The sequence below is a fragment of the Trematomus bernacchii genome, unplaced genomic scaffold, assembly GCF_902827165.1.
Source record: "Trematomus bernacchii unplaced genomic scaffold, fTreBer1.1, whole genome shotgun sequence".
NCBI lineage: Eukaryota > Metazoa > Chordata > Actinopteri > Perciformes > Nototheniidae > Trematomus > Trematomus bernacchii.
In genome coordinates this window covers 20,652,304-20,664,363 of record NW_022987739.1, presented here as the reverse complement: position 1 = coordinate 20,664,363, position 12,060 = coordinate 20,652,304, and the positions used below count along the sequence as shown (strand labels likewise).

General features: G+C 39.7%; 1 protein-coding gene across 1 annotated transcript in view; it reads right to left on the bottom strand.

Moving 5' to 3' along the window:
- Window positions 1-12,060, bottom strand: part of LOC117495483 (carboxyl-terminal PDZ ligand of neuronal nitric oxide synthase protein-like) — a 185,879-nt gene that overhangs the window by 46,275 nt on the left and 127,544 nt on the right. The window contains exon 7 of the mRNA XM_034146763.1: window positions 9,990-10,159. Within this exon, the coding sequence (XP_034002654.1) occupies window positions 9,990-10,159 (170 nt within the window). The remainder of the gene's footprint in view (window positions 1-9,989; window positions 10,160-12,060) is intronic.

Genomic DNA, 12,060 nt, shown 5'->3' with positions numbered 1-12,060 from the left:
TTGTTTCACTTTATTCATTTGAATCACTTAATTTATTCAAGAAGATTGGAAGCAGTCAGGTAAAACCTACGCAGAACTTAAAGGATATTCAATTTTGGGCTTTAAAAAAGCAACCAAAAACTATAACGATTTAATTAAACGGCAAGGCAACAGTGAATATTTTCCACTTTAGTGCCAAACTGAATTTGTTACTGAAATATGTCACCTTGTTTTGACCTGTTATTACAACTTCCCCTTGAGCCAATTACTGTTAGAAATATGGAGGTTTGAGGGGTTTAATGCAGAAAGATTAGTGAGAAACACCACATTAATAATCTGGTCGGGAAAATCTATTCATAAAAATGCTTCAGTAGCGATGACATCCATCATCTTTTAGAGTTGTTTCCATGAAAGACAGATGACTGAGTGATTTACTTAGATGATGGATGGATGGATGACAATGATCCATGGTGACCAATTTTTGAGACGAGCACCGAATCCAATATGAATGCAAAAGTACACATGCCAACACACTTTCCAACACACAGTAAGCACTTGGTTGAGTGAATACTTGCATATTCAAACACTGCTGAAGCCTCTCTGGCCTGGAAGCTTGTTTAAAGCAGCCAAAGCTAATTACAGAAGACAGAGGAGTGGAATATTCAAACTATTGCGTAGGAAGTTAGAGAGGTTGGAGGAAAAACTGCTAAATCTGAAATTCCTCATGATAACAGCTTGAGTCTGACCTGCCAGAGGAAAGCTCTCCCTATTACCATCTAATTCCCACACATGCGCATGCTAATACAGGCTCTTAGCAGGCAGCTGCGTCCTCCTGTATCTTTTAGCATATGTTATACTCATTGGAGGACAGCAAAAGGTGGGGAAAAGTGGGTGAAAATAAGTGAAAAAAGGGTTTAAAGACAGCAAGGTGAAACGGAGACAGAAAGGAGAGATTGATGGTATGGAATAATGGAAGTCTTTATTTCTCGTCCTCCAGCTGTGATTACACTATATGCCTTCTGTCTGTCAAACACTCTGTCCCTTCCCACACACACCCACACACAATAAAACACCACGATGTGAGACAGTGTCTGGCTTCCCTCACTGCTGACAGCCTCTGCTACAGATTTATAACTTTATAAAGGGCTCTTGAGAAAAACCCTGTGGGATCGCTCTACTGAGGCACTGCATGTAATATCAGACTGCACCATCAACTGTAACATCATTAGTAGTAAAAGTAGTGGAGAGGAACTTGGGAATAAATTCACGTTAGACCTTAGTTTCCCTGTTTCTATGAATAAATCATTTAGAAGAATGCACAACTCAGTGAATATATCTCAATGGTAAGAGCAGGTGGTGCTGCCCCATTGAGATTTGTGACATCCAACTGTGCATTTTATATGTATGATGTTTAACATGGGGAATTTCTCTTGTAGCGAGGAACCCACAGGGAATTATCTGAAGATTCTGCAGTTCTCTTCTCTACAAAGCACTTCAATGACTTTCTACATTATGTTCCTTGTTTCAGAGTGTAAAATGGTAATATTCAGTTTTTGCAGAAAAAGCCCCTAAAATCTACTGCAGACATAAGACAAACACAGTTGGCGGCTAGCTGTTAAATAAAGTGAAACATTTAGCAGCTCAAGAGCCACCTTTATTCTTCAGGAGATAGCGGAAATCTGCTCCAAAGGTTGAACTTTCAATATTTATTATATTATTATTACATTTGCCTGGTGCACAGATTCTTAATGGATGCTAATGTTGCACTCAGTCTGTTAGATGTGTTAGGAGGCTAACTCAAGCGTGATTATAGTATTGAATTCACAGTTTATTTCTTGTGCGCCCAAGAGGCAAAGAAAAGGTCAATGCATACTGGCCAACGATCAATAAACACATTTCACTTCACGAGTGTTATTGTTGAATTGGTAAGTTGAGACATTTAACAATTGGTAACCAAGCGATTCCAATTCTTCTCCCAAATTATTTTCACCAAGAAGGCTTTTGACTTCACTTTAGATGTTCCATGTAGCACATCTAACTGGGCTTTCTGAGTTTAAACCAGTTGGGTACATCCAAGGAGCTACAGTAACTGATTATAATGATATATTTGTTATTCCTTCTCAAGGTAGTGCATTCTTTTTAAATGTACTTTTGATAAGTCTATACATCAGGTAGTTCTGAAACTGTGGGTTGTACTATATGTGACAAAAGCATAGTCAGCTAGATTTGTAGTTACATTTAACAGCAATGCTGGCAAAAACATAAACATCTTGTGGCTGTACACAATATGTTCTTCAACTTAAGGTAACAGGTACATGATGTCAAATAAGAACCTCATTATTCATTCATATTATATGACATTTTTGGGGAGTAATGAAAGGGAAAATCTGAACTTTTTATCAACTCTTTTAATGAGGGAGACTCTTTAAGGCCAACTCTCTTTGAGGTAATTTCAGTTTGGGTTTTTATAAAGATGAGGGGTGGATTTGTATATAGTTCAAATATTGGTTTACTTGCTCGGAGCAGTTATCAACAAGGTCTTAAAAAATAAAAAATATATAAAAAGCATCTCATTAGATTTCCCCGGTGGGAACTGGCCTCTTGGTCAAACCAAGTCAAATATTCAGTCGCTAACAATCTGACACATCCCAAAAATACCAGGTAAGTGTTTGCGTGACCTTTCCATTTCCTTCTTTCAGAGGACACACATAGCTTGTTAATGAATACTTGTACCTGTACCACAAAATTGAGGATGTCTGTGCCCTTATTATCATAGCTGCCTTTGTTTTTCTTTCACCACACCAATTTCATTCTAAATGCCATTCTTGTATTCTTAACTGAATGTTGCCTCATTAATTGCTTAAGATGTCAGGAAGTCACACAGTATTCAGTTTAAGGTAGTATTTAGAGGCACTGATTGACAACCATATACGGAATATCACAACCTGTTTAATTTTTCGATTTGTAAATACGACTTGCAGGAAATCTTCTTAGCAAGCCGCCGATTAACTATTTCTGAAAGCTGTGATGGAAAATTGTATTTCCCTTTAAAGTGAATATATATATATATATATATATATATATATATATATACAGTATATATATATATACGGTATAGTCCTTACCCCAAGTGAAGGAGTTCATGTATCTCGGGGTCTTGTTCTCGAGTGAGGGAACAATGGAGTGTGAGATGGGCCGGAGAATCGGAGCAGCAGGAGCGGTGCTGCAGTCGCTTTACCGCACCGTTGTGACGAAAAGAGAGCTGAGCCAGAAGGCAAAGCTCTCCGTCTACCGGGCCATTTTCGTTCCTACCCTCACCTATGGTCATGAAGGATGGGTCATGACCGAAAGAACGAGATCGCGGATACAAGCGGCCGAGATGGGTTTCCTCCGCAGGGTGGCAGGCGCCTCCTTTAGGGATAAGGTGAGAAGGTCAGTCATCCGGGAGGGACTCGGAGGTGAACCACTCCTCCTTCGCGTCGAAAGGAGCCAGTTGAGGTGGTTCGGGCACCTAGTAAGGATGCCACCTGGGCGCCTCCCTAGGGAGGTGTTCCAGGCACGTCCAGCTGGGAGGAGACCGAGGGGTAGACCTAGAACCAGGTGGAGGGATTATATCTCTTCGCTGGCCTGGGAGCGCCTTTGGATCCCCCAGTCAGAGCTCATTGATGTGGCCAGGGAAAGGAAAGTTTGGGGCTCTCTGCTGGAACTGCTACCTCCGCGACCTGACCACGGATAAGCGGGATGGATGGATGGATATACAGTATATGCTGCTATTCAGTGGAGACTTCATTGTGCCATTGGTGACCGGCAGTTAAACAGCAGCAGTACTATTTATTTAAATGGTCATTTCATTTATAAATCTTCAACGAGAAATTGGAAAGCGTTCCATTTGCAAATTGATACTGTTTGTTTGAACTTGATTTGGCAATTCTCATTGGAGAAAATGGGTTTTGTTACTTTACAGCATCCTGACATAATGTATTTCCCCAGCTTATCGTTTTTCCAAGAGGATCTTATTTCACACTGTGAGTTTTTCACATAAATAAATATATGAGTGCATCTGTGACTACACAGAGTATACAGTCATTGATAATTCATCATTTTTATATAGTCTTTGTTTGTAAAGAAATACTGCTGACTCATTCGGAAGCAGATGGTTTCCCAGAGTGAAGAAACATAACCAGAATAAAATCAAGTACGCTGAATGAGCCCAGATTCCATGTCCCCATCCTAACTGTTACAGGAGCTGCATGTATATTGGAATTTGACACTAGTGATTTAGATGTGCACGTATGCTTGGTTATCCACAGTCTTTCTCTTAAATTAAATCCTTATTGAAGGACACAGACCATCTTTGTTTGAACAGGGTGTTGATATTAGACACAACTCAGTAAGGTGTCATTCAAATGTTTAAACCAAAATGTCTGATTGCCTTATCTTATTTGCATGCATACTCGTTTGTCACTCCCTGTTTTTAAAAGGTTTTCTGGCATCTATAACGGCAGCTGCTGTACATATCCCACAAGAGAGTTTAACTCTAAAATATGTTCATCACTAGGTTTGTGTGGCGGCACACGATAGTATGAAACTTTTGCAGTGAATACCGGAACATTCCTGGTAAAGTATATTGAATGTCAGCACAAAATGCAGGTTAATAGAGTGGAAAGTCAAGTGATAGAGGCATAGTGAGAGAGACAGAAGGGAAAAACACAGACTATGTGTGGAAGTAAAAGTGTGTTACGGTTTTCTTTCAACCAGCCCATGACATATTTGTGAACATATAATGAAATCATTCAGGCTGATTCAAACATGTTAAAAAACTGATGAATCCTGGACAGACGCAGCTCTGCCTTGGGTCAAAAGGTCACTGCGTTTAACATGCCATACAGTACCATTGCTTAATACGATAGCAGAAGTTGACAGAAAAACATACGAATGCTTAAATGTGAAGACCTGTGTTAAAATGCTCTGTTCAGTAAAATAAAAGTTTTTTTTTTTGGCTACTGGGGTTTGTATCAAATCTTTAAACAACTTTACAAGAGAACACATACAAACAAAAAACACTTAATCAGACTGCAGGGCTATCAAGAGAAGTGGCTTTGACTCTGTATCATCAATATAACTGGAACAAGTGACACTTTCTCAAAAACACACTGATGAGTTTAAGCTCAGTTAAAAGCTGAGAGGATGCATTTATATTGCCTTTTTGTTTGAGGACTATTGAGAAAATGACTCTCTGTTTTGCATAAAACGTTTTTGTGTGTCAGTATTGTGAGTTATGAGAAGTCATTGTTATCTGTGTGTCTAACGTACTGGTATGGTGTTGTGTGTTGCAGGGGCTGGGACCAGACTGAGTCTAGACATGTTTTTAAATTACATGGAATTACTCTGCTTTGAATACCATTTTCTGTCTAAGATTGGCTGTGCTGTTCTTCATTAGTATCTATGAATATGCAAATGACTTGGACAAAGGATGCTCGTGCTTCACCAGGAAATTAATTGCCTCCAGTGTATGTGCACCAATGCCAACATTCTTCATCTGAGTCTTCCTGACACCTTTTTCCTTGATCAATGGCTGCAAAATGTGCGTCAACACTTCCATTTCCAAGTCACACTAAAAGTGAAAGCTTTGATTTCTACCTTTTCAGGTTTAACTCCACTTCATTCTTACACCGCCCAACTCCGTCCTACAGCCTCACTGGATAAAAGCAATGACTACCTACAGTCAGGTTTCAACAGCGAGGGACCATCATACTTCCACCATTCATTGAGAGCTTAAAAACCTGCACTGTAAAAGTACTGACATGATACATTTTAGGATATGATTCACACTACAAAAAAGGGTCTTTCAGTCTTGCACGTCCATTTGAATGACATTTTACCAAACGCTGTGATGCGAGGACAAATACTGCATACTCAAAAGGAAATACATGTGTTTGGGACTTTAAAATGAGCTTTGTGACTCAAGAAAACTGGTAAGCCAGCTCATTGATCCGTCCTTGTAAGGTGGCGCTCGTTCGCAAAACAACTGAATCACACCGATGGTGGGACAAGAGAGAAAAGAGTAAGAGAGTGATCTGTGAGTGGAGCGCTGCCTGGAGCTCTCATGGATCAGAGTGTTTACACCTGACAGCATCTGAAAGTGGGCCAGAGGCTAAACCTCTATCAAAGCGTTTGTTGTACTGCCTCACTTCAAAGGACACATGAGCGCACACACGCACAATCATACACATATTTAATTCACATACAAAGAAACCTTATATTTAAAACAAAAAAAGGCAACCACTTGAAATGCGTAAAATTATGACTTTCGACTCTCCAATCTGTCTTGTAGTGACACTCCCTCTAATCCTGGAGGCCAGCGCCTTCAGAAGTAAACGACCTGACCCAACCACATGGACATAAAGCCCAAGGTAGGATTGATGTGCGCTCGGCGAGTCCTGCGGGAGCGTTTGAACGCGGGCTGCAGAGGGATTTGTCAGTTTAACGGGAGCTGACAAGAGGAGAATGAACTTTAACAGTCGCAGGCTGCTTTCCCTGCCTGAGCTTCCAGGGAAACCCTGTAGTGAATCAAATCCCTCCGCTCCGTAGAATACACACACTCTCGTGTAATAAAAACACGCATGGGTTCTAACGCAAAGGCACACGTATCTTATTCCACCCACTTATCCCCGCACAATCTGTCAAACTGTTAAGAGTGATTAATGTGTCAGATTAAAAAACACTCAAATAAAATACATCGTGTACGTGGAAAAGCAACTAGACACACACTTCCTCCAATGACCTGAGAGTAGGGGTCAATGCTGAGATCTCGTTGTTTCAGTGATTTCACGCCGTCTTGCTTTCAATCAATGCAATGAAAGGTCTTATAACTCTAACGTTAATGGGAACCACAGCCTGTAATAAGCTGAATAATTTGGCTTTGTTACTGACTTACAGTAGGACCCAAAATGGTGCTCAAAATCTTGCTCTGGTGAGTCGCCATGTGAAAACTTAACAGGTTTCAAGTGGCTTGGGGCCTAAGGTGACAACATTTCTCAAGTGGGATAAAAAACTCTGCACTATTGCCTGCCCGTTAAATATTTACCATTAATTGAGACTGCCTTAGTAACTACCCAATCACCCAAACATTTGTGTGTGCATCTGACCATCAGAGAGCTTAATGAGGCTGCTCTGTAACTGGCTGAATAAATCAGAAACAGAACAAGACATTTTGTTGGTCGTGCTGGCAGATATGCCCCCCGGGATAATTGCTTGGCTAAAACGCTGCAACTTTGTCCCAAAAATTGGAAACTTGGCAGGCAGTTTTCTCTCTTAAAAATAGGCAGAGATGATTTGTGGTGGGTGTTTTGCCTTATTATGATAAGAAAGCAGCTGCCTTGATGAGTAAACCCACCTGACATGACATCTGTTTTTATTGAAATTCAATACCTCTGCCAACATGAAGGCGGGATAGGCGGAGGTCTGCGCTTTCAGTGTTATGCTAGTTATATATCATTTAGTTGAATAATTTAAAGAAATCAAGTCACAATATTATAATTCAAATGAAATAAATATGACCTCGATACAACTTACAGTGTAGCCCATAAATGCTAAAAACGTGTGATGTCAGATAATGATCTACATAAGGATGTATTGGGAAAGAAAAATGTTTGCTGTAGGAAGAGCAGGACTTTGGTGCTGTAGTTTTGCGACTTGTGCTGGTTTCAAACTAACTATGTAATTGAAAATGTCATACAGCCATTTCTAAATGCATAAATGATAGCCTTTTACTCAAAGGCTAGACAAACTGCCAACGGTGGCAGCCCAGATATATTTCCAATAATTCAGATCCATTGTAGTCTCAACGTTATAAATTAAACTAATTGAATTACTTTTAAAACTATGAAATATAGTATTCTTGTACTGATTCATTCTGAATATTGTGGAGAAAATAAGAGCGATTCATGTTATAATCATAATCTAACTCACTTCTGTAGAATTAGGTAAAACTATGATTAATGTGGGTATGGCATAGTCAGTGTTATGAAGTTGGTGTCTTTGGTAACGTGCCAGAAATAATCACAATCAGTGCACAGTGTTGGGATCCCTGGGAAGTGATATCCAAAATCAAACCTACAATTTGCAGTTATCACCACAGGTGCAGCCAAGTAGTCAAAACCCCATTGGGATTGGAACTTTAAGAGAAACTCAAACTGTGCTTACTGTTGCAAATACGCACGACAGGTAAATGGCTGTTTAAAATGGTTTGCACTGTGTATTTCAGAAGTTGAAGGAATGTTTGGGTGCTGCGTGCTGGCATCCCGATATGCTGGTAAAAAGGGGTTTAGTTAATTTCCCCAATATTCAAACAATATCATGATCTTTCCTTGGAGTTGCCAGGAGAAAAAACACAAACTAGTAAAAGTATTATCATACACCAATGTTGCCAACTTGATGCAGAGCCCAAAGTTATCAAGGCAAAAAGTAGTGTAATAAACATCATGCTACGCCCACTCTCTGCCCTCACCCCCCCACAGTAGCATCAATCAAAAATACAATTACACTCGTGAATACTGCTGTAAATCCCAACAACAGCTACTACGCTGCTATGAAAGCCGAGCCAAACAGCTGCTCCTCCAGACAGAAACATTTCCCTGGTTATATATAGAATACTACTAGTGGCATGTTTCGACAGGACGACGAGCAGATACTTTGAGTGAGCTGCATCAAATCTCTAACACTATGACAACGCACAAACACGTAAACTGTATGACTAGCATATTAGCGTTGGAGCTCAACATACTGCTGACAGCTTCCAAATAGAAAACCAGTAGTGGAGGCTATTTCTAACACTTACACAGGCTTGGTGTTAACTTGATTTTACTGGTGGTTAATACAGGCACGTTTATTCAAATCACGGTAAAGATAGTTTCAGTACTCCAGGATATCTTGTGAATTAGACAGCCTTAAAGAAATAAAACTAGAATATCTGAAAGCTTGTGTAAACTTTGGATATCCTTTGTTACACTCAGGGGTCAGCCTGACCTGGAGCGACAAGATGGATGTTTAATTTCCTCCCAGGTTTTCAAGCCTCAACGTGAACAGACTATATTTTACTTTCTCTTTGTGGACCTTTCTTTCCTCAAGCTCTGGGCCACCAATGAACTTTTTTTCTTATTTTCTTCTCCCTTGTTTGGTGAAGTTGACTGCCAACTGGGCTGCAGGAAAGTCAGCCATACAACATTAAAATAGCTCTTTAAAAGCAGTGAGTCACCTTAAACAACTACAGTATGTCTTGTTTTTACAAATTAGTCAAAAGCCTGTCTAGGTAAATATGTGTGTTTTTAGCTGAGCTTCAAACTGGAGTTAACATGTTGAAATCAGGATTGAAAACAATATGGAGCATGTTTGGAAGATGCAAGAAAGTCAGATATTAGTACATCAAATAAAGTAGTAATGAAGGAAGACGATCAATGTTGCCCTTTGACTGAGTGTTTTATAATCTGCGTATTAGAAAAACGCTGTATTGTGACGAATGCTTCTGGCATTTAGAAATGACAGCCTCCTTAAAACGTACAGTAACCAACGCTCACAATCTTGCCTCCAAACTGGTGGTAACCATTGTGATTTACCAGCTAGCAGACCTTGAGTTATAGTCATTCTCAATGTATGCCATCTTGCTTTTACAAGAATATGCATTCCTAAGTTTAAATATTCCATTAAATGTGAAATTTGACTAAATGTGGCCCTTTAACCTCAAATAAAGGACCAGTAAAGCTGACACTGATATGAAGTCAAACATAATACAAAAATAATTGCCAAATTAAAAAACATCTTAAAACATTTTTAAACTGACCTGAAATACGTTCTTGAACTAGCAAGTTTAGTGTAACGCTTTCTGGTTTTGTAACTGTGAATAGCCACTGCAGTGCCATGTTGCTGCCACACATGGAGAGAAATCCCTAAGAGGTTTGAAAAAAGCTGTGTACAGATACACAAATATATTGTTCCAAGTCTGGAGGATTTACCTTCGTCTCCACTGGGTTAACGTCAGGCGTCTTGGCTGTGGCGTCTAAATCGGTCACCCCTCTATTGGGGTTTAACTCCTCTGCTGACGGCACCTGTGCCGGCTCTTCCGCATCGATATCTGTCTCCTCGGCGACGGTTGCCGGCTCCTCCACGGCCGTTATCTCCCGAGCTGGGCCGAGGAAAGTACACACACATACAGGTGGATAAGCACGCACACCTGCATTCACACATGTAGGCATGAGCATGGCCACACACACATGGGCAGACACACATGAATACATACAGTAAGAAACGTTATCCAAGAAATTGCAGTATACTGTATGCATGCTAATGTGATTCAATAAGATTGTAGGCTTTATATATAAGGTACACCTCGAGCAATTGAAAGCTTTAATACAATGCTAATTCAACAACATGTTCAACACTCTTGTTACCTGGGAGTTTTATGAGTTTTAAACAGCACTCATTACCGTTATAGATTTTTAATGGGATAAATTGGACCGGATTGGACACAGGTCCTTTTTTCCCTGAAGCAGATATCATTAAAGAGGCCCTATTATGCTTGTTGATGATTTTCCTTTCCTCTAGAGTGTTATGTAGGTTTTTTTCATGTACATTTTCTGCGAAGGCTAAAATCCCAAAGTTCCTTCCAGGGGGAGTTTCTCTCCCACACACTCCCCCCCTGCCTGAAACATCTCCTTTATTTACCTTGGTAACATAATGACATCACTGTGTAACACTCTCACTTCTATCGGCTAGCGCTTCAACACATTGTTCATGATAGACAAAGGGGCGGGAGGTTTACGACACATGTCAATCAAAACAGCCGGACAAGCTAACCAATCAGAGCTGACTGGGCTCTGGTTTCAGACAGAGGGTGAAAAGAGGTGCTGCAGCACAGGCAGCATGAGCAAAATAAAGACCTTTTTGAACATTAAAGCATGTAAACAATTTAAACAATTTGACTAAATAGATCCTGAAAACCGTGTTAAATTCTTAAGAGTGTTTGTTTTCTACAGAAGACTGAATTTTTTTTTAAAAGGAGACAAAATCAATGCAGTTAAGCATTCTTACTATTCTTCTTCTGCCCTCCACACGTGTTTGTTGTAATAAGAGTTTTGAATTATCTCTGGCCATAGAAACACCCCTTCAGTTCAGTAAAACATGCCATTTGTACCACATCAATACATTGAACTCCATACATTATTCAATACACTCCAGTCTACAAATTGAGTTATCCGACATCTACAGTACTAAATAAAAACATAGAAAATTATAATTTCTAACGCTGTAACAGTCCCATGTTGATGTCACTAAATAGATGCTGAAAACCCTCTCAGAATCTTAGAAGTGTTTTTTACTTCAGCAGTTTGAATATTTTACTATTTCTATTTAGATATTCCTTGCCAAGCAATCCACGAGACAAACAACTGTAATACTGACTGTCACAGTTGGAAACACTTGGTCCCCCTGCCTACAAAGCCTGAGGTTGTATATCATAACCACACTCAATTCAAAGTAAATGGTACAACAGGGGAGATGTAGGTGCCATGGGGTTAGTTATGATGCGTTTTCTAGGTTGAGCACAGTTATTGACGGCCCACTAGATAGAATTGCATTTGCTTCCTGGCAACTTGGCTATACTAGAAATAATGTATGATTGCATTCAGAGCCACTGGGAGAGTGCTCGCTTCAGTGGCCAAAATATTTCCACAGAGAATAGATGGCAGTAACTAACAACCACTCAAGGCTGCCTCTCGCACAGCAAGTTTTATTAAAAAAGTAATCATCTGTAACCAAAAAAGAAAGCATCTAAGTGGGTATCATTACTGACTTAATTTGCTAACTGTTATGGGTTTATTTATGCATACGACAAAATCATATATTAAATTGAAGTACTGCAAAGAGCATTTAATAGTAAAAAAAAAGTAATACTGCGCACCCAATTTAGTTCAGTAACTATTGGCTGCAAATATATCAGATACAAAATGAATCAGGATGATGGGGTATCAAGTAAATACATCTGGATGTATTGCAATACTGTAAATAAAGCAATTTGCAATATTTAAA